The 23,208-nt window shown below is 35.1% G+C and overlaps 2 protein-coding genes across 4 annotated transcripts; both read left to right on the forward strand.

The window, feature by feature from the left end:
- Positions 1 to 701: 701 nt before the first annotated feature.
- On the forward strand, positions 702 to 9,814 carry gale (UDP-galactose-4-epimerase). Of its 2 annotated transcripts, none has more exons than XM_056477585.1 (11): positions 702 to 829; positions 1,884 to 2,013; positions 2,339 to 2,454; positions 3,486 to 3,599; positions 3,793 to 3,969; positions 5,120 to 5,233; positions 5,687 to 5,753; positions 6,878 to 6,963; positions 7,054 to 7,131; positions 7,245 to 7,359; positions 9,516 to 9,814. In XM_056477585.1, exons 2-11 carry the CDS (start codon positions 1,893 to 1,895, stop codon positions 9,575 to 9,577), a joined length of 1,050 nt encoding a protein of 349 aa, XP_056333560.1. In that variant the 5' UTR covers positions 702 to 829; positions 1,884 to 1,892; the 3' UTR covers positions 9,578 to 9,814. The 2 variants fall into 2 exon arrangements, with proteins under 2 accessions (XP_056333560.1, XP_056333562.1); XM_056477587.1 differs by having other exon boundaries at positions 2,342 to 2,454.
- Positions 9,815 to 10,763: 949 nt separating this feature from the next.
- On the forward strand, positions 10,764 to 20,459 carry zbtb8a (zinc finger and BTB domain containing 8A). 2 transcript variants are annotated; one of them, XM_056476919.1, is made up of 4 exons: positions 10,764 to 11,023; positions 13,811 to 14,634; positions 16,637 to 16,806; positions 19,637 to 20,459. In XM_056476919.1, exons 1-4 carry the CDS (start codon positions 10,959 to 10,961, stop codon positions 19,955 to 19,957), a joined length of 1,380 nt encoding a protein of 459 aa, XP_056332894.1. In that variant the 5' UTR covers positions 10,764 to 10,958; the 3' UTR covers positions 19,958 to 20,459. The 2 variants fall into 2 exon arrangements, with proteins under 2 accessions (XP_056332894.1, XP_056332895.1); XM_056476920.1 differs by lacking the exon at positions 10,764 to 11,023 and adding an exon at positions 11,172 to 11,392.
- The last annotated feature ends 2,749 nt before the right edge of the window (positions 20,460 to 23,208 follow it).

Genomic DNA, 23,208 nt, shown 5'->3' on the forward strand with positions numbered 1-23,208 from the left:
TACATGTAAATTATAACAAAAACTATATATTTCAATAATAATTTTAAGCGTTTGTTTATATGTACAATTGCCTACAACAAATAAGCATGTATCACTCAACATGGGGGTGTAAACTCGGTTCTGGATGTTAAATTAGGGGTATTTAAGCAGCTTTTATTAAATAACCTTGGACAAACTTATCACTGGGCTATTATACATTTTGACACAAACAATGTCACGGACATAAAATATCTTACTGCAAGTCTTATTAGTAATACGCTGCCAGGCAAGTGTGTTTAGGCAAGTTAGCTAAACTGTGCAGGACAGTGGCCCTCCAGCACCATGTTTGGACACCCCAATAGCATTATACAGCATATAACATTAGAATCTTAGATTAACTTAAGGCTTTTTTCAGTTTTGGTTTAATGTACACAACCCTCATACATGAACTGAACCTTTGTGATAGATTGTATATCAATTAATTAAAGAAATAGAGATAAAAGATTGACAGACAGACAGACAGACAGACAGACAGACAGACAGACAGACAGATAGATAGATAGATAGATAGATAGATAGATAGATAGATAGATAGATAGATAGATAGATAGATAGATAGATAGATAGATAGATAGATTTTATAATAAAATATATTTACTGACACATAAAAGACTTTTACTTTGAAAGTGAATTATACAGACTTTTTTGGCTTCGCACTCTTCTACGTGTCCATGAAACCAGGAAGCGCGAATGAATAAACCGAGTAGTAAACTGTGTTCGTCTGTCTGTCAGTGAATCTCCTGTCAGTCGCGGGTCCTAAAAACTCTCCTGATCCGCTTCCATCGACACGGTGAGTGTGAACATTACAACCTGACACAATCACGCACATACACTGTCTGTCTGCTCTGACAGCTCACAGGTTATACTGCTTTCTTCAGTCAGGTGACTAATAAAGTTACTGCAGTCAGTGTGTATACACTTAGTAAGAATGATTTGATCAAATTGTATCGTAATTTGGACGTTTATGCGGATCTTGGTGTGTGATTAACACTGGTGTGACGGTCATTAATGCAAAAATACTACAGGTGAATAGGGTAACTAATGGTTAACTTTAGCATTGTACTTCCCCAATTGATTGACTGCATTAATAATTGCAGGCATTTGTATAGTACATTTTTAAATGTGATGTTTACATATGCAAGTAAAGCTTTATTTTATTAAAAGAAGCTTTATTCAATCGATATTCCTGTTCATTTTTCTTTCTTTGACACGGTGTCAAATGTTTTTATGCAGGGGGATTGGGATCTCTTTTTTTTTAATCTATACATAATGTGGAATATACTGTGAACAGCCGGAAAATAGGACAATTTTCACAATATTTGTAGGGAAAATAGTTATACTATATGGTAAACAGTATATAGTTAGGCAAATTAAGTATGAACAAATCCCTCAAAAACCTTCAGAACACATAGACGTGATTTAAAATGTGAAGTTAGTATGTAAGAGCTGTTGAGGTTTAGATTTATGGTTCACATTGAAAAAAAAACAGCCTTTAAAATATATATTGCAACTGAAATCTACAGACACAAACTGATAAAGTGCAACCAAAGTAACACAAAAAAAGAGCATTTTGGATGTTTTCTTAACATTACACTGTAAAAAATACTTGTAATGTAAAGCCCAAAGTCCTGAATCTAAGAGGTGAAATGAAAAAGTGTTTTTGTCTGCTGTGTCTTACTGAATGAATGAATGAAAGAGCTCCATTGATCCAGGATACTGCAGGTGAAGATAAAGCCACGTAGTGCACACGTAGTACAGGTTGAGTTAGAAAATGACACACCCACATACTTGTGAACAATGATCTGGTAACTACAGTAATTCACCTTTGTGTGTCTGCGCTGAAGGCTCTCAACATGCGTCAGAAGATCTTGGTGACTGGAGGGGGAGGATACATCGGAAGCCACTGTGTTGTGGAGCTCATAGAGGCTGGCTTTCATCCTGTGGTCATTGACAACTTCAGTAATGCTGTCAGAGGTGAGCAGACTTCAGTGAAATTCCACCGCTTTATATGAAGAGCTTCCGGAATATCCTGCAAACACAGTCAGGCTTTGTGTGGTATTGGACAGTCTGAGTAAAAATGAAAGTAAAATTAATTTTTTTTTTTTTTGTTATATGGAATATTCAACATAATATACATTTTTATTTTCCAATATAAAATTAATTAAAATGTGTTGCTTTTAAATGTTAAATATACAAAATAATAATAATAATTCTGTAATGAAACTGCTGTTTATTTTGGTAACAGATTTGTTTATTGCAGCTGATAGTGATGTGTGTATGTTCTGTGTGTTTTGTTGAGGAGAGGGGGATGTACCTGAGAGCTTGCGGAGGATAGAGAAGTTTAGAGATACTCAGATTGAGTTCCATGAGCTCGACCTCCTGGATAAACCTGGACTGGAAAAAATATTCAAAATGGTAAAATTGTAATATATTTGATTGCTTTGTAATATATTTGTATTTTATATTTTCAGTATTTAAAATAAATATATATTATTATTATTATTTTTATTTTTATTATTATTATTATTATTATTATTATTATTATGTAAATATTATATTATATACATATTTTATTTGTTCTATAATTTGTTTTAAATTAGGGTTAGTACTATTATTAGAAGTATTAGTAGTATTGTTATAATAATAATAATAATAATAATAATAATTATTATTATTATTATTATTATTGTTAATATTCAGCCACAATAGTGCATGTTTTTGGACTTGTGGGGGAAACTAGAGCATCCGGAGGAAATCCATGCGAACACGGGGAGAACATGCAAACTCCACATAGAAATGCCAACTGACCCAGCCGGGGCTCGAACCAGCAACCTTCTTGCTGTGAGGCAATAGTGCTAACCACTGGCTTAAAAACAATTTTAATGTTTTTATAAAGTTTTTTTATTTAAAAACAATTATTCTTAATGTTATAATAGATTCTAAATATCTAAAAAATGTTTAATATATTTACATTTCTTTTTAATTATTCAGCAGCAACATGCCCTATGTTTTTGTTTTTATTATTTATACTTTTTAATTTATGTTTGATCATTCAATCATAGCATGAGTATTTAATTATGTAAATGGATCCCTTTAATTATATAAAATTAGTTAAATAATTTAATTATTCTTCATATTCTTATATATTTTCATGTATTATAATCTACTTTTGTTCAGTGACTACGTGGCTGTCTTATTTATTATATTTTTGATTTACATAATAAAAAGTATATAAAGTTTTTGTATTTAATTTTATTGTATTTTTTTATTCTTTCACACTATCTCTGCTTTTGTTTGTTTGTTTCTTTGTTTAAGTTTTAATTTTTTTCTTGACAAATCCTTCAGATCAATGTTCTCATTTCTGAACCCCCCTTTCAAAATAATGTTTACAGCACACCCTAGTGGTCAAATATAATGATCGTTTTCTCTCATCTCTCTCTGTCCAGCACTCTTTCTATGCAGTGATGCACTTTGCAGGTCTGAAAGCTGTGGGTGAATCAGTAGAACAGCCTCTGCGATACTACAGAGTCAATCTCACAGGAACCATCAATCTGCTGGAGGTAAGAAATCTGTCTCTTTGCATGGATCGTCCTCATGCATGGATTTGTGTATTTTTGCGAATGGAGTGTCCAAATGAATCTGATTGTTGAAATGCAGATTTAGTCCAGTTTGCAGTCTGTGTATGCATGTTATTGTTTTCAGCTTTCAAGGAATGCTTTATTGGCTGTGGCCCTGTGTGTGTATATAAATCAGGTGATGCAGTCTCACGGGGTGCGTAATCTGGTGTTCAGCAGCTCCGCCACCGTCTATGGAGATCCTCAGAAACTCCCAATTGATGAGCAGCATCCTGTGGGCGGCTGTACAAACCCTTACGGCAAGACCAAATACTTCATAGAGGAGATGATCAGAGACCAGTGCACGGCAGAGAAGGTAGACAAACACTTATAACATTACATATTAAGACAAACACTTTCTCTTCTTATGCACCAGACACTTTACTTGCACTCCATCTTACAAGGACTCCATAAGTAAAACAACATTTACTTGTTAGTGTACTACAAATTATGTTGCACTACTTGTTTTTATTACCCTAAATACCTCCTTTGCACAATATCTTGCACAATATTGTCTTATGTAAAAGTAGCCCTATAGTCTGACTTAAGTTATGTGTATAGTTTAAAGATGTGTAGTATATCTATAGTTAGTATTGTTGGTGTTCCACTCCAGTATGTTAGTTTTGTATAGATTTAAGGTATCTTTTATGGCTAGTGTCACGTTCATATTTATGATTATGTTTATTTATGCAAGACCATGGTCCTGCATGTCCACACATGAGAACAAAGCTCACCTTGATTTGACTTGACTTAACTTGAGTAGGCCCAGATGGAGTCTGTCCCCACAGAAATGTCACTGTTTTTGTTTATTTACTAATGTAAATATATCTTAATGTATTTTTATTCAGTGTTTATTGAAATTATATTATTGAAAATTATACAGCTGTTTAGATCATTTGTGTACATTACAGTTTGTGGTTATATATTCTGAGATTTTAGACCATATTTATTTATTTATTTATTTATTTGTTAACCTATTGTTGCTGTCTTATTCTATTAAGATTTTCATTGTAAAACTTAAATAAAATTTAAGACTAAAAAAATTCATTTGTTAGGTTTTCAACTCCTGTACTCTATAAAGTCATTCTGCAATATTTCCTCCAATTTTTATTTATTTATTTTATTAGTATTTTTTTTAAATTGGGTGCAGAAATAGCTAAATAAATTATGTCTGGCTTTACTTTAGTGAGTACCATCTTGTGACATTTGCACCTAAATTAAATTGTAAACCTTTATATTCCATCAGTATTTAGTTCTTAATTGTTTTATTTTTGCTGAAGTTTATTTTGATAGATTGTTTGTTTGTATTTGGATATTTCAATGTTCAATGTTTAACAAGTATCTGCCATGTATAGCCAGTGATGCTGGGTATGACAATAACTATAAAGTCACATTTTATAAATATAAACACTCTTGTGACATTAATCAGTCTGTGTAGAGTGTGTGACTGTTAATATGTTCTGCAGGACTGGAATGCTGTGCTGCTCAGGTACTTCAATCCCATTGGCGCTCACATCTCAGGTCAGATTGGGGAAGATCCACAGGGAATCCCAAACAACCTTCTGCCTTATGTTGCCCAGGTAAACACCAAAGTGAAGTTTTTTGAGGGTTTTTTTTTCTTATTTTTTGACACCTACATCGGTGTAGACGGACATTAGAAAACATTCTCATTGCTATAACTTTCAGTACTTTAGTTTTTTCAGTCTCTTTTGCTATGTGCATCTATAGTCGCTGTAGTTTGCATGCATTATGATATGTTTATGTTTTTTATTGTGCTTTTCTTTGATTATCTTATAAATCGATGCCCCAGAACACAGTCACCATTAAATTACTTCTTGTTGTAATGAACTTTCTCGTGTGTGTGTGTGTGTGTGTGTGTGTGTGTGTGTGTGTGTGTGTGTGTGTGTGTGTGTGTGTGTGTGTGTGTGTGTGTGTGTGTGTGTGTGTGTGTGTGGTGTGTGGTGTGTGTGTGTGTGTGTGTGTGTGTGGTGTGTGTGCGTGTGTGCGTGTGTGTGTGTGTGTGTGTGTGATAGGTTGCCATTGGCAGACGAAAACATCTGAATGTGTTTGGAAATGACTACAGCACACCCGATGGGACAGGTGAGGTTGGGGGCATCAGTTGTTTTTCTAGTTTGATTTTTATTGTTATGTCCTCCTTTCTTTCTTTCTTTCTTTCTTTCTTTCTTTTTTTTTTTTTGTGTACTACAAATAAAACTTGTGATCTGTGTTTTATGAATGGAAAAAAACTTAAATAAAACATGAATGATAAATGAAGAACTAAACATAAAAACTAAAAATAAGTTATTTTAAAATGTTTATCAATGCTATAAAATATGTCAATAAAATTAAATGGAAAGCTTTAAATTACATCTAAGTATTAAAGAACTTTTAATGACAAGGATATAAAATTACTAAAACATATAGTTTAATGTTAATAGGAATATTGCAAAATAGTAAAAAATGCATAGATTTATTAAAACACTTCCTAATAATTCATTCATTCGCATTTTGGTGGCCTAAAAATGGAAACTTCCAAAAAAACGGACTTTCTTTTACATTCATTCCTTTATTTTCTTTTCAGCTTAGTCCCTTTATTAATCTTGGGTAGCCACAGCAGAATGAACCGCCAACTTATCCAGCATATGTTTTACGCAACGGATGCCCTTCCAGCTGCAACCAATCACTAGGAAACATTCATACACACTCATTCACACACATGCACTACAAACAATTTAGCCTACCCAATTCATTTTTCGAAACCGGAGCACCCGGAGGAAACCCATGCGAACATGGGGAGAACATGCAAACTCCACACAGAAGTGCCAACTGACCCAGCTGAGGCTCGAACCAGCGACCTTCTTGCTGTGAGATGAACGTGCTGCCCACTGCACCACCGAGCTGCCACTTCATAATAATAAAATGAAAAAAAAATCACTGTAAAAGTATCAATTATGTTTAAATTAAATTGTATATCAATTCGTTTAAGGCTGCCTACATTCACCTGTATAATTATGTGGTATCAGATTGTGACACGTTTTTTAATATATCAAGTCTCTAAGCCTAAAATTAAAAGTAATATTTTATTTTTATTTTGTCCATTTTGAAGTGAAATTTTGTTTAATTCCATTTTCCCCCAGTTTATTTTACTTTAGTGCTCATACATTTCTTTGAATTAATTTTTGGTCAGAAAAGCACACTGATATATATTTTTTTCTTCTGGGCAGGTGTGAGAGATTACATCCATGTTGTTGACTTGGCTAAAGGTCACATTGCTGCGGTCAGAAAACTGAAGGACAGCTGTGGGTGTAAAGTACGACATTTTCTCTTCATTTATGTGCTTCATTATTCACATCATTTCCTCCATCAGGCTTACCTCTCTGTGCTGTATGTGTGTGTGTAGGTTTATAACCTGGGCACGGGCACTGGCTACTCAGTGCTGCAGATGGTCAGTGCCATGGAAAAAGCTTCAGGTCGAAAGGTGAGAGCTGAAGCTGGTGTCGTCCACAGTCTGAGTTCACCTTTATGACGTTTATACTTGCATCTGTGTTTTGGATTTCCTTTAATTGTAATATTTTTTTGTTCTGGTCTCAGATTGCGTATCAGATTGCCCCACGCCGGAGCGGTGATGTGGCCTCCTGCTATGCAGATCCCAGTCTGGCAGAGAAAGAGCTGGGCTGGAAGGCTGAGTATGACCTGGAGAGGATGTGTAGGTGTCAAGTCAAATCGAGACGCTCGGCACCAAACCACTTTCTTTATGATGTCAATATTCAGTCTAATGGAAAGAAAACATACAAAATACACATTTAAGTGTTTAATTTAATTTACATAATTATTTATAATACATATTTCAGGCCATTTGTCATGAAATTCAACGTTTACATGGACACCTATAATTCGATTTTAATACGATTAAGACATTACTCTGATTAAGAGAATACTCTGATCAATACCATGAGTTTTGATTAATTTAATACGATTAAGGTCATAATGGAACTAAAGAGAAATCAGATTAGGACACGTGGAGTATGGCTTTTGTTTTGTTTTTTTAATAGTTGCTTATTGAAGTGCAGTACAGACATGTAAACACCGCAATCAAACTATTACCATCATGTAGGATTTTTCACTGCAATTTGCGATAGGACAGTCTACACACACACACACGGCTGCTTGACACTATTTTCTGCACCTACCGAGTCAGTAAAGGACCACAGACACATACACGGCAAAATGCAGAGGTTTTTTTTTCTTCCCATATGGCGTGCGATATCAAATTCAATTAAAACAACACTCTTCCAGCAGTTCATACTCTCATCCAATATTTTATTTGTCATGGGGGCATGCATGAAATATTCCTGAATGAAAGTTAAAGTGCCAAACTACAGTTAAAGTTGACAAAAATGAAACTACATCCAAATTACATGAAGCATTTACATGAGTAAATGTGGATAGCGTGGTGGATACAATGACGTTAAATCGAATTATGTGCTAAAACATGTAAAATGGAATCATGAAAGGAACATTCAAAAAGCAACGCATGTCCATGTAAACGTAATCACTTCTGTATATACACACCAAACTTTACAGTTTTATTTATATCTGTTTTTGAAGATTTTTACCGACAGATATATGCATACATAATTTTACAGTCTTATTTTCAGAATTATACAGCAATAAAAAGAGATTCCCAAAATCCCCGCCTTAAAAACCTATGAAACAAAAAGTAGACTCTGGTGTGTAAAAATACATTAACTGAACAAGAATTGTAAGAATTTCATCAATGTTCACGTTTTTGTGCTACAAATCAAGGGTGTAAATTTGGCATTGATGGAAGGGATGTGTCCCCACAAATATCCAGCAATTACTGAAATGTCCACACCAATAATTTAATCACCTTCAAAATTAAACAAAGCTTCATCAACCCTTAATAACCTAGACATGCAGAAAGGGTTAAATCACATTCTCTTCCTGGGTCCTTCCTCCCATAAAACACACAAGGAGAGTGTGATTGGCTGGGCCTATTTTTGCTGTTAATGACAGCTGTAATTACATTTGAATGTGAGAAGCACCAAAACAAGGATTTTTTTCTAGTCCTCCTTCACTGTACAAGACGTGGACATAAGTAGCAACTTTTCAAAGAGTCAAGTTTTTAAAGTCAAGTTCACTAGGAGTTTACCATAATAATAATAACCAAGGCTGTGCAATTAATCGAAATTCAGTTTTGATTTTGGCTTTCATGATTATGAAAAATAATAATCTGGATAAAATGGTTAAATTGCATTACGTGCCTCACTATATTTCTCTACATTCGTACCTCCTCAAAGCCAGATTGCAGTAAAATCATGTAAATTGACCTTTGCAGTATGGGATGTGTTTCATTAATTGTTATTAGTGTTATTAAGTGTTTAAAGACCTTTATTCATGTTTTTAAAAGCATGAAAGAGAATCTGTGCTGTACTATGCATGCGCTAAAGGGATTTATGTCCCACCAATGTCAAGAGCAAATCTACACCCTTGCTATCAATATTTGCATTTTAACACATTTAATGAAATGGGGGTGTATTTAAATCTAACATTTGAGAAAACTTAGTAATACAAAAAATGTTTGCCATTCTTAACCCTTTATCAGACTTCTCTGATATTGATTACAGTATTTTTTTCAAAAGTCTTGTAATAATCAATCAGTATTTTAATGAGTGCCCTATAAAGGGTTAATGAATCAACTGGGATAGTTTGGCTTCTCTTACCCTGTTCACCTTCAGCGTGTCATCTTAATTTTTCCATGTGCATAAACAGATGAGAGTGTAATGGGCTGTGAAGTACTGCAGCTTTCGATTAATCCGACTGTTTCATCTCATCACACAGGTGAGGATCTGTGGCGCTGGCAATCCCAGAATCCCACAGGATTCAGTAATGGAACACCTTGAAGCTGGATGAATGTAGACCAATTCTAATGGGATAAAGGGAATTGCACCTATGACAAAAAAATGAAGCCAAAGTGGGACATTGAAGTCTTTCATTTTTATTAATTGGATGTAAAATCCTCTATCAGAAAACTTGAAGCTAAACAAATTATTCCATCTGATTCAACGTCTTTCTCTTTTTCTTCTTGAATGTGCACTGTTATTATGTCATCTCACTTTTATTAAAACACACTGAATGGATTATTTGCAATGCAGAGTTTTTTATACTTCCTTATCAGTGTGAAATAATAAAAACTATTGCATTTGTTTAGAAAGAAATTCTGCTGGGTTTTTTGTTGTTGTTGATGGGGGCCAACGTTTTCACGTTTTTGTAGCCTTGCTTATAAATGTGTTTTATATGAGTTACATTTATATTCATTTATATGTAAATATTAGAAGAAATTGTGTTAATGTTTTAGTAAACTTGGTAGAAATGTTTGGAGAAAAAGCATTACAAATGCAAAAGATTGAATTACTGAAATAGAAAATACAATTAAATTAAATAATTAACATTTTATTTAGATCAATGGTCTCAAACTCAATTCCTGGAGGGCCACAGCTCTGCAGATTTTAGTTCCAACCACCACCAACTCACACCTGCTTAATAGTCTCTAGTAGTCTTGAACACCTTGATTTGTTGTATCAGGTGTGTTTGATTAGGGTTGGAGCAAAACTGTGCGCTGCAGCCCTCCAGGAATTGAGTTAGAGACCCATGATTTAGGTAAACATTAGGCTAATATAAAAAAATACAGATTTGATTAAAAGTAATCAAATTAATATAAATCATATAAAATGTGGCTGAATTATTGCAATATGACAAATAAATGCCAATGCGATTATAAAAAGAAAATTACATTATTAAAATAAGTAAATAAATAAAACTGTAGGCCGGCCTATATGAGAATATTTCTTTACATTTTTAGAATATAAAATTTTAAATTTGTAAAATAAAAAGGGTCATCATATTAAAAAAAATTATAGCTTTTACTATTTACTGTAGTGGTCCTCACACAGCATTATTATATTGGGTCTGAGGCGTTTAAAAGATTGTTAAAACCCTGCACTATTAGAGACAACCGGGTCAACACAGTGCAGAAAAGCACCATAAATCGAGCCATTTTTTCATTTTGAAGGGCAGAAGCTGGTCGTGTAAATGTGCAGGGGTTGCTGTACGGGGGCGCGTGTGCTTTAAGCAGTTCTCCGGTCCCGGGCGCTCCGGACACCCACGTCAGCAAAACGTTTTTTCCAGCACAAACGGGTTTCGGTCTTTCGGGCAAAGCAGGAAGTGAAAGCCGTTCGCCCTGATAACAAAAGCTGGAAAAATACATCCAAAGTCGGCAGAGAAATGGAGATGGTGTGTGAAAGTGGGACATGTCGACCGTACCGGAGCGCGGGTGACGCGGGGCATCTGTGAGTATTATGTTTGGGAGACCGGGGGAAACGGTGCCCGGGTAAAGAGGGTGGGCGACGGGGACCAGCAGCGAGGCTCAGTGCCAACCCGCGGGTCGTCCGAGCTCAGGTGATCAGAAATATGAAAAGAGTAATGGGGGTCTTTGCGAAGACGGGTGTTTTGCGTTTAAAATCCGGTCTGGAGCGATTCCAGCTGAGCTCGGTTCGGTGGGCGGCTCTGCGCGGACGACAGGGCTCTTGGCAGAAACCACCCCGCTGCCGCTTTCCCCTTATCTGACAGCTCTGAGTCGCATTGAAAGAAACGAAATGTGTGTTTAGTGTTCAAATCTCCTTTTAGTAGAGCACAGGAGTGTGTGCGCGGTACCTCAGGTAGGATATTACTTTTTCCGACGGGCGTTGTGCACAAAAAGGGCGCAGTGGGTTAAATATCATATGACTTTAAGCGTTTTCTGTGGTGCCACGTTTTTATATGGGTTTATGTTAATTGGGTTGGTAATTTATTTATTTATAAATGTCTTGCACTGTAACCCAGTTTTTGTATTTGTGTGCGCGTGCTGCGAAGGGAGACGAACGATGGAGAGATTTATTTCCACAGTATGAACGTCCCTTTTTTCTTTATTCTCTTCGTGTTTTAAGCGTAACCCGTGCTTCTCTTCTCTCCTTGTTTCAGCATATCGTTCTCTTTTTCTCTCTCTCCCTGCTTCTCTCCCTCGTTACCCGATGCGCAAAGTCGGGTGTTGCCTCTTCCACAGCGAATGTATGTGATTGACAGATGTGTCATCCAGTCAGGGAACAGTGGGCGGGGCTTTACCGCCTCCTCACAAAGTCAAGTAGCTGCCATTACGTCACACAGTGGCTCTTAACCAGGGACCGGAGCACTACAGAGACTACTCAAGATGCCTTAAAATTAGACGAAACTTTAAAATATGCTAAAACGACTAAAATTAGGATATATAAGATATATATATACACATTTTTGCTAATATTTTTAAATGTGCTTATACAGTACTTAGCACAACTGTTACCCCATTTTGAAAAAGAATATTGTTTATTCATTTCTCAGTGAATATAGGAAATGTATTTAAACAAAACGGATTTATTAAACATAGATATTTATTAAAATAATATTTAATAAAGTCATAATATCTAATATTAATAAACATATTAATAAACATAATAAACATATTTACAAATTGAAAGATAATACAATTAAATTAAAGCAAAATATTGCAAAAAAAATTACAACCTACAAATTTCAAATAAGTTTTTCTATTTTTTGCTTCTCTTGATTTTTTCCTCTTTTAAATTTTAAATTTAATATTTTTCTATAACATAAATTTTGGTGTACTAGTTTTAGGACCGTTATCGTAAGTTATTTTGTTAGATTAGCTCCAGACCTAATATATATGCACAAATATAATATTGTATAGCTTCCTATTAAAAATATGCATTTAAAAGAGAGATTTGTGGCACAGTGAGTAGTGCTGTCGCCTCACAGCAAGAAGGTTGCTGGTTGGCATTTCTGTGTGGAGTTTGCATGTTCATGGTCTCTGAATGAATCTTCTTGTTTGCATGACTGGAAATGATCGATGGTTCTTCCCGTTTGTGTTATAAGACACTTCTTCTTAGATTTTAAATTTGTTGCCATTAAAGCTGGTTGGTAAAGCCTGCCTTCTTTGATTTGATTGGCCGTCGTTTTGACTACTGTTAGACACACAACTGAGGCAGAGCAGGCTAAATTGTACCTTTTAAAAACAATGTCATTCTGCCAACAAATAGTGCAGCATCCATTTCAAGTACACAAATAAACAATATGGCCATTTCTAATTACTGGGTGCAGGCAGGGGGTTTGTCCCACACAAAGTATTTCAGGCCCATAGATAGCCTATTAAAAAGGGTGGTTCTTTTTTCTGACAAAGTGGACCTATTTTTTTGATCAGATTGGATGCTCGGATGGTGATCAACAACACTTTTGATGCATCATAAATGTTTCTTACAACTGTGTCAAAGTGCTCACCATTCTATTTTACTACAAAGTATTTATTTACAAATTTGACTTGAAACTGTAAATTAATCCAGTTTTATAAACATTGTTATGAGATTAGCATTTTAAGTAAAAAAACAAGAAATATAAAAAAAAATCGCATGGTAAAATGGTAAAACTTGAATAATTAAAAATTAAATTTGTCTTAAAGTCTTATTCTACACTGCAAAAAAATGCTTTTCAATTTTTTGTCCAAATATCTACAAATTCTTATATCAAGAAGCATTTTCTATGTAAGCAAGTGAATTTTTCCTTAAAACTAGCAAAATTATCTGCCAATGGGGTAAGCAAAATAATCTTGTTTTTCCTTTTGAAATAAGATTATTTTGCTTACCCAATTGGCAGATTATTTTGCTTGATTTAAGGAAAAAGTCACTTAATTTTGGCACATTATTTCTTAAACCAAAACAGTTTGTTTTTTTTTTGCTTGTCTAGAAAATGTTTCTTGATTTAAGAATTTTTTGATATTTGGAATAGAAACAAGACAAAAAATCTAAGTAAGAAAAGCATTTTTTTGCAGTGTACCTATAATTTTCATAATTTATGATGGCATAGCATTCAAAAATGGGATAAATGAGCTCATATAGGGGTCAAATTCTGGACTTTGTCAGTGTGGGGGTGGTCTTTCGAACCACCCAACCCCCCCTGGCTACGGGCCTGTATTTGGCTTAACATTCATAGTCCTACTAAACAGTTTCTAAAAGTGAACAGATTTTGAAGCTCCCCCACTCCTTGTCTTTCAGGCCTGTTAACAAATGGACCAGTGCAGACATGTCAGCCATTCACCAGAGCTGTCTGCTCAAGCAGCTGGACCAGCAGAGAAAGCAGGAGCTGTTCTGTGACTGCAGTGTTATGGTGGAGGGCCAGATTTTCCATGCACACCGGAACGTCCTGTATGGCAGCAGCGGATATTTCCGGATGCTCCTGACTCAGGGAGCCAAAGACACCCTTGACTCTGTAAGTGCCTCTTTCGACGTCTTCAGCCCCGATATCTTCACCATCATCCTGGACTTCATTTACTCCGGTCAGCTGGAGCTCAACAGCTCAAACGTCATCGAGGTGATGTCAGCTGCGAGCTACCTGCAGATGAACGACGTCATTTCCTACTGCAAAGCCTTCATCAAGTCATTCCTCGAGATCAGCACGAAAGAGGAAGATGAGAATCGGTATCTGTGTTTGTCTGAGAACAGCTCTCTTCAGGACAGACGTGAGAGCACTATTGAGCCGTCCAACATGTGTGATGTCAGCATGAGTTCTCAGAGCCGACTGTGGGACGAGGAGCAGGAAGATGATCAGCCGCAGGAGGACTTTGGAGGGACGAGCCCGCAGCCGTCAGGACTTCAGCACAACTCTCCTGCACAGTCCAGCCTGGAGGAGCAGTACAGCTCAGTGCTCCCTGAACGCAGGAGGAGGGGGAGCAGGAAGAGGACGGCCTCCAGTCGCCTGGTGGCAGAAGACACTTCCCTCATTGACCTGCAGGGGGTGGTGTCACACTGCTCGCAGAAAGCAGATGAGCTCTATGCCAACCTGCCCTCCATTGTTGGGGTGGTCGGGATGTTTAACAAAGGTGAGTGTGTGGAGTGAGTTTGTGTGTGTATCTTGTATTCCTTACTCTGTGGGAACCAAATGTACTCACATGTATAGCATTTCCACCAGCCATTTTTGACCTTGTGGGAAAATGGTTTGGTCTCCATGAGAATAACAGCTCAAAACCCAAACAGAATCAAGTAGTTTGAAAATGTAAATATGCAGAATGTTTCCTGTAAGGCCTAGGTTTAGGGAAAGGAGTGGGGTAGTGTATGTATATATATATATATATATATATATATATATATATATATATATATATATATATATATATATATATATATATATATATATATATATATAGTTGATGTCAGAATTATTAACCTCTCTGAATATCAGCTCCCCCCCCCAATTTGTGTTTAACGGAGAGATTTTTTCAACACATTTCTAAACATAATAGTAACAGTAATATAATATTTATTAGTAACACTAATAAAAACAGTAAATAATATTTTACTAGATGTTTTTCAAGACACTTCTATACAGCTTAAAGTGACATTTAAAGGCGTAACTAGGTTAATTAGGTTAACTAGGCAGGTTAGGGTAATAAGGCAAGTTATTGTATAATGATGGTTTGTTCTGTAGACCATCGAAAAAAATCTAGCTTAAAGGGGCTAATAATTTTGACCTTAAAATGGTTTTTAAAAAATTAAAAACTGCTTTTATTCTAGCCAAAATAAAACAAATAAGACTTTCTCCAGAAGAAAAAATATTATCAGACATACTGTGAAAATTTTCTTGCTCTGTTAAACATCATTTGGGAAATATTTAAAAAACAAAAAAAATCAAAGGGGGGCTAATAATTCTGACTAACATATATGTGTATGTAATTTAAAAAAGATAACATGCTGGTGGAAAATTACTAGTATAATTTTGAATAATTAAAAGTTCATCTTGTTTCATGAACTTGAATAAAATCTAGTGTTTTTACTAAACAAATTTTATAATATTGTGCAATGCATATGTGTGTGTTGAATTATTCTGAAGGTTCATGAGAAACTGAAGAAGACTAAAGAGAAATATTTGACAATATTACTGCTGTTTATTAGATCAGTCAATGCAGTCATGGCAAGCATATGAACTAAAACATAGCAAAACTGTCCAATCTTCATTTTAAATATACACTACCATCAAAAGTTTGGGGTCAGTTTTTTTAAAGAAAATTATTGTTCATCAAGGGAGCATTTATTAAATGTAAAAAAATGATTAAATATTTATTAAAATTTTAAATAACTGCTTCTTATTGTATGTAGTTTCAAATGAAATTATTACTCCAATCATTATTGCTTTTATTACTATTACCATTAATAATGATACTAATAATAATAATAATAATAATTAATATTAGAGTGATTTCTGAAGGATCATGTGACACTGAAGACTGAAGTAATGAAGCTGAAAATTCATCACCAAAATCAGTGGAATAAATTATTAAATGATAAACTACTTTTGAACAGTTATTTTATAGTGCAATAACAATTCACAATGTTTCAATCTGTACTGTATTTTTGATTAAATAAATGCAGCCTTTGTGAGCAGGAGAAGCTTGTTTTAAAACATTTAAAATTCATTTAAATTACAGTAATGTTTCATCTATAAAAAAAATACATCTATCTTTCTAGCCAACCTAAATTTTTTAACTGTAGTATAAACAGCTTTTTGTATCTCTTGAACTCCAGCAAGACTTTCTCTGCCTCCCACAAAGTATGTTCATATTGCACAAATCCAAATCATATTTTGCAACAGAAGCCACTGAAGGTTTTAATTAACAGATTAGATAGAAGTTGCATGCAAGAAATGTCTCTCTCTATGACCTGTATCACATTTCTTGACTCTCATTCTTTCTCTGTATCTCTATTGTGAAATGTTTCAGAAAATTCTGAGTAGCAAGAGCAGTTCTGATATAAAGCTTTCAAAATAATTCTCTGATGTAGTGATGCATGTAAAGGAGCTTACAGCCATTGTTCGTGTCTCTGTCTCAGATGCCACTCCCTCTATGCGCTACAAATGCCCGTTCTGCACTCATACAGTAAAGAGAAAGGCAGATCTGAAGCGTCACCTCCGCTGTCACACAGGTGAGCGTCCGTATCCCTGTCAGGCCTGCAGCAAACGCTTCACCCGCCTGGAGCACCTGCGCAGCCACTTTGAGACGGTGAGAAAACACACAAAACTTCACACTCGTGTTCGGTTCGTTCACACCTCCACATGATATACAGGACATCCTGTTACTGCCGGTCATCAGTTCACATCATGCTTATATGGCAAGCCGTTTTAATGATTTATCAACTGATCTGTTTTCAGGCTACTAGTAATTTAAACAGCACATACTTTTCAGGTACTGGTATCTATTTCATTAAATCCTATTACTTATTTATCAGCAACTAGTGGTAATTCATTGTGTACTATTGCTTATTTTTACTGTACTAGAGTTATTATTGTCTTTTTTGACAGTTTGGGTCTCGAAATCCTAAGTGTAAGCGCACTTCTCACAAGACCATCAGTGCTAACATTAGTATCTCTTTAAAAGGTTATTTTATTTATTCATTATTCATTCATTTATTTTTTTCAGCTTAGTCCCTTTAATAATCAGGGGTCGCCACATCAGAAGGAACCGCCAACTTATCCAGCATATGTTTTACGCAGCGGATGCCCTTCCAGCTGCAACCCATTACTGAGAAACACCCATACACTCTCGCATTCACACACAAACACTACAGCCAATTTAGCTTACCCAATTCACCTATAGCGCATGTCTTTGGACTGTGGGGGAAACCAGAGCACCCGGAGGAAACCCACTCGAACACGGGGAGAACATGCAAACTCCACACAGAAATGCCAACTGGCCCAGCTGGGACTCAAACCAGCAACCCTCTTGCTGTGAGGCGACAGTGCTAACCACTGAGCCACCCATTTATTCATTAGATAGTACTTATCTTGTAGTTATAGGTACTTTAAAAGTAACAATAACCATTCTTAACTTATTAATCAGCTGTTTTTCAGCACTAGTCAGAATAGCAAGAGTAGAGCTCAGTTAACAAACTTTAAATAAAAATTCTCACTAATATTTCAAATAATTACTAGCACCTAATAAATATGTATTGGTGTCTATTGAAGTGCTAGTATCTATTTAATAACTATGTCTAATTAACACACAGACTAATGGATCCTTTTCACATTTCTGGTTTTCTCAGCAGCAGAAGTCGTCATGGTTGGGTAAACTTAGAGGGCAGTGAATAAGAAAGTACAACAAATAGTTTTTTAAATCTTATTTGCTGAAATACTACAAAAAACCTCCTCGATGGTGTTATCAAGACCTTCAGAAAAAGGAAAAAAAATTGTGTGAGACTGATAACGGCAGCCAGAATAGGGAACAACATCAAATTTACCATCCTGCCCCATAGACGCTGCATTAGAAACACCTTGCACAAACTGTAATTAGTTTGTCGTAATTTGATGCAAAGATGATACAATACATACACAAATACAGGGGCGTAGCAACCGGGGGGACGGGGGCATATGTCCCCCTCACTTTTAGAGACAGACCATTTAGAAACAGGTGATTAATAATTATATGAACGTTAACTTTTGGATCTCATAAAGCTGAACCCCCACTATTAAAATGTCCGCTACAGCCATGCACAAATACATATAAATATACAAATGTTTTTTAAAAATCTGAATATTATAAAAACTTGCAGATGACCAATAAATGCATCAAAAGAGTCTATAAATCTGAACTAGTATCCAATGATTAAACACTGGCTTGTAATAAATAAGAGCTTTCATTCATTAATTTTTCTTCGGCTTAGTCTCTTTATTATTATACGCAAACACGGGGAGAACATGCAAACTCCACACAGAAATGCCAACTGACCCAATTAGGACTCAAACCAGCGACCTTCTTGCTGTGAGGCAAAAGTGCTAACCACTGCGCCACCATACCGCCCCAAGCTGGTATCTCTTTATGTAAAATTATTATTTTTTTAAAACTAGTATCACAATAATCCCTTTATTAATTTTAATAAGTAATAATTGTTATAGCATCCAATAATAGGTTCTAGTATCTAAAGAATAACTTGAACAAATACTAATATATAAAAATATGTATTAGTCACATTTGGAATAAAATTGAGTTTAAACTGAATAGTCGAATAGTAGAAAATTGAAAACCTTTCAAACTTTTTATCTACTTAAAATTTAGATAATCAGAATTAAATCAATCATTAATATGTAATGAATAAGTACTAGTGTCTGTTTAATAGGTACTAGTATTATCTAAAAATAAGGTACCTGTATCTAATGAAAAAGCATTAGTGTGTAATAAATAAGTACTAGTACTAGTATTTCATATATGAAATGTTATTGTCAGTGGTTAGCACTGTCGCCCCACAGCAAGAATGTCGCTGGTTCGAGTCTTGGCTAGGTCAGTTGGCATGTCTGTGTGGAGTTTGCATGTACTACCCTCACAGTCCAAAGACATGCGCTATAGGTGAATTGAATAAACTAAATTGGCCAGGGTGTATGTGTGTGAATGTGAGGGTGTATGGGTATTTCCCAATACTGGGTTGCAACTGGAAGGGAATCCGCTGCGTAAAACATATGCTGAATAAGTTGGCAGTTCATTCCACTGTGGCGACCCCTGATAAATTAAGGGACTAAGCTGAAGGAAAATTAATTAATGTTAAAATGACTTTCCATATACTTCACTCAAAAAAAAGATCTTATTTAAAATGAGCGGAAACATCAAAATTCTTGAGTTTTTTTTTGACAACTTAATTGTTTTGTATACAATCTGCTTAAATTTATAATACAATGAAGTTGTTTAAATAAATTTGTGTTGAGACAACATGAAAGAATTGTGTGGAACCCAACATTATTACAGTGTTGCATGTAGTACATGGCTGATGTTTCTGCCCATCAGACGAATAATTTATATTGACATGAGATCTAAAATACACCTTCTCCATTTATCACACTCACAGATTCATCAGGCCCGTAAGCTGGTCTGCAGGAAGTGTAAGCGGCATGTAACTGAAGTCAGTGGACGTGTGGTCAGTGAAGGGACCCGCAAATACAGGCTGTGTGACGTTTGCATTCAGGAGAGCGGCTACAATGATTTAATCACAGATGAAACGGATGGAAATGAGGACAAGGAAGGACTATTGTTGGGTGTGGAAGAGGACATAAGTGAAAACAGGCAAATTACATGGGTCATGGATGATGATGATCTGGCTGAAGATTCTGGAGCCGATCTCATAATCCAGGAAGTGGACGACAGCGACGAGGAAGCAAGTGGAAAGTGATGATTGATTTGTGTGTGATTGTGTGAATGGGCAGAGCTGCCTTATTGGCGGTTTAAGGTCTGTTAAAATTTCATAAGGGAAACTATGTGCGTTTTTTGTACAAATACAAACACTTTGTCTTTTAAAATATATATGAAATATTAAAATATTACTGCTTTTATAAAAGTACAAGTATATTTCTGTAATTGAAAGTATATTTAGCTTATTTCAATAAGGCTTTTATGGGCAAGATGACAGTGTGATCAGTTAATGTTGATCCAGAGCTGATCTAATGGAACTTTTATCTGTAATTCTTCCAGATTTCTAGCTTTGACTTCAGTTTTCATACTTTAGTCAATGCCAGGGGATTTACATATATGATTTTATGTATTAAGCTGCATGGAGTCCAGGCGACCTACTTTTTGTGATGTGTAACAGACTCATTTATTTATTTTCAACAAAACAAATGATCAGTCACAGGCCAAACATAAACAGCATCTAAATAAAATATTGTATATATGAATGAATGTGTTTATGTTTCACTCTGGATGTGTCATCTTTTGCTATTTGTCTTGCTTTTGACATTCAATTTATTTGTGTTTCGATTTATTTGGACTAAAGAAAATATATTTTATACACATGCAATGTGCCTATGAATCGTCATTTACATTATACCCAAATAAAAGAGGAGCGTACAGTCACACATTCCAACATTTAACACAAACCCTAGGAATTTTTCACTTTTTGAGCAAACATTGAGTTCCTTTCAGTGCACTGGGTATGGCAAGCTCTTTTAATATTAAGATAGCAGTATCTTCATAGAAAAATGTTTATTATTTATTAGTGCATAATATATCACAATATAATAAATAATATATTAATATTTGTTATAAGTACTAGTGTCTATTTAATAAGAGAATCTAATAGATTTAATGACTGGATATTATTACATAAAACTGTTCTAGTAGTCACAATTGGAAAACATACTAGCCAAAAATTAATAGCTGATATCTTATTATTATCACTTTTGATGAAGCTAGAAGTGTTTGAGCAGCCATATTGATGTTCCCTTTCTAGTCCAACTGAGGCTGCAGTGCTTACATTACAACTCTCAGTAGCCCCTTCTTTAAAAAAAACCTTCTGGTGTTGCAAAAAAATTCACCATGGGATGTGGCAAATCTGTTCTCAAGTTCAGTTTAATTTAATTTAGCCCTTTCTGCCAATAATGACATTAACAGACAATGGGGTATATGCACACAGACTTTTAATTTCAGTCAGCCAGCCTGAGGGCTTCCGGTTAATTGTCCTTCCATTCAAAATCACAGCATTTAAGATCTGATTTCTTTAAAAAAAAAAAAAACAGTGATGCCTGGCTGAGTTACAATATAAAGTGGGTATCAGACCAAACAAGAAGCACTGCATTAAATTATATTTTTCCACGCCATGTCTCTAAAATATGGAAATTCATTTTACCCCAGTATTTTCAATGGAGTTTCTGCGCTAGCCTGCTGCTAATGACGGCGCCTGCATTTAAACTGCATTTCATCTCCTATTACGCTTAAACAACAAATGGATGCTTAGGTTTATTTAACTGATTATATTTGAATTACATTACAACATCGATAATGTAAAAGGAACCTTATGAAATTGAAAATAGCCACATAAGGCTTTCAAGAGGATCATTGGCTGAAAAACACTAGCTGTGCATATAGCCCATTATAAAGGGAAGCAACATCTCATTTAAAGCAGTTCATGGAGCCATATACAAATACCATAAGCATTCATTAAATCACCATTATATTCATGGTGGCACCATACTAATTTAATGAACATGTACTTACCAGATGGTTAAACAAACACCTTATTTAAGCACTGCACAATAAACTAAAATAAGAAACTGATTTGTTTAAGCAGATATACACAAGGCATTTCATTTCAACTGTTAACATTTCTAAGATATGCTTTCTAAGAGAGATATATATATATTTATATAACCATGTGATTTAAATGGTATTGTTGGAAATTTACATTGTAGGAATATACAAAGATTTCAGGTGCAAACATTTTCTAATACCGTCGTTGTTCATGGGAGTTACGTTCTAAAAATAACCCGCAATAGGTGAAATCCGTGAAGTAGTCCGCTTTATTTTTTTTTAATTATTATAGAAGTTTTTAGGCTGTAAAACCGCTCACTACACACTTCATACACTTAACATTTTTACACTTTTCTCTCTTGTTTACACACTATCAAAATTCAAACTATAGTAGAAAAATAAACCCAATATAGAATGAAACTAAAGATCAAAATCATTTGATCTTTATTTATTTTTTTCTGTTATGGCACCCTACAGCCTCGTAACTTCTACCTTCCTTTAGCATGTCCAGAAGCTCAACATTTTGTGCGATGGTTAGCATCTTCCTCTGCCTTTTGGGTGTTACAGCAGGTGCCTTTGACGGTGCAGAACTTTTCGTCGACATTGTGGGGAGGAAAATTCTAAACATACAGTACAGCACTTCAGAGTCACTCTGCTAACAAAGATTGAAGATTTATGTAAATTTGGCAAGCTGAACACATTCTGTACTGAACAGGAGACACGGCACGGACGAGATTGGTTGACAATGGTCTACAGTTAATCAGGATGAAGAACAAAATGCGCTGTAGAGAAAAGCAAATTGCATCAAATTGCATTAAAAAATCAGCGAAACTGCGAGACCGCAAAATGAACCTCGTTATAGCGAGGGATCACTCCATAGCAATTTTTCTTAAAATAGATCAAATATAACTTTATAATGGTTTAATCATATGACTTCCTATTCTGTAGAATGCAAGAACAATATGGGGAATACAAACATAGCAGCACAGTTACTTAACAAAACAAGAAGTCCTTTTCTCTGGAAATCAATAGTCTCATATCTAAAGTATTTAATAGGTAGTAGCCTAACCCTACTATGTAACAAAAAGCACTACTAATAAGGAGTTTCTACCTAATAAGTACTAGTATCTAATGAAATAACTAGCATGTGGTGGAAGATATACTTGTGTCTAAAATAAAATAGGTACTTTCTGGTAGCCTGAAAAAAGACACTAGAACAGTTGAAAGATTAAAACGGCTTGCCATATGCCATACACCGATGACTATGATTGGTGCAGAGATATTAAGGGAGACGCATCTAAACCATAGACTGTAAAAAAAAACCTACAGTCTTTGACCTAAACTGAACTCGTATTATCGCGAGATGGATCGCGAGGCTATGACGTCAAGCTTATTGGG

This window comes from Danio aesculapii, chromosome 17 (assembly GCF_903798145.1).
Source record: "Danio aesculapii chromosome 17, fDanAes4.1, whole genome shotgun sequence".
NCBI classification, from domain to species: Eukaryota; Metazoa; Chordata; class Actinopteri; order Cypriniformes; family Danionidae; genus Danio; species Danio aesculapii.

What these genes read in the sequence shown, in the direction of transcription:
- gale (XM_056477585.1), top strand. Translation starts at nt 1,893, where the DNA reads ATGCGTCAGAAGATCTTGGTGACTGGAGGGGGAGGATACATCGGAAGC. An exon ending in TGGAAAAAATATTCAAAATG is followed by an intron (nt 2,455 to 3,485) that starts GTAAAATTGTAA and finishes CTCTCTGTCCAG; the next exon opens with CACTCTTTCTATGCAGTGAT. An exon ending in GAACCATCAATCTGCTGGAG is followed by an intron (nt 3,600 to 3,792) that starts GTAAGAAATCTG and finishes TATATAAATCAG; the next exon opens with GTGATGCAGTCTCACGGGGT.
- zbtb8a (XM_056476919.1), top strand. Translation starts at nt 10,959, where the DNA reads ATGGAGATGGTGTGTGAAAGTGGGACATGTCGACCGTACCGGAGCGCG. An exon ending in GGTCGGGATGTTTAACAAAG is followed by an intron (nt 14,635 to 16,636) that starts GTGAGTGTGTGG and finishes TCTCTGTCTCAG; the next exon opens with ATGCCACTCCCTCTATGCGC. An exon ending in TGCGCAGCCACTTTGAGACG is followed by an intron (nt 16,807 to 19,636) that starts GTGAGAAAACAC and finishes TCACACTCACAG; the next exon opens with ATTCATCAGGCCCGTAAGCT.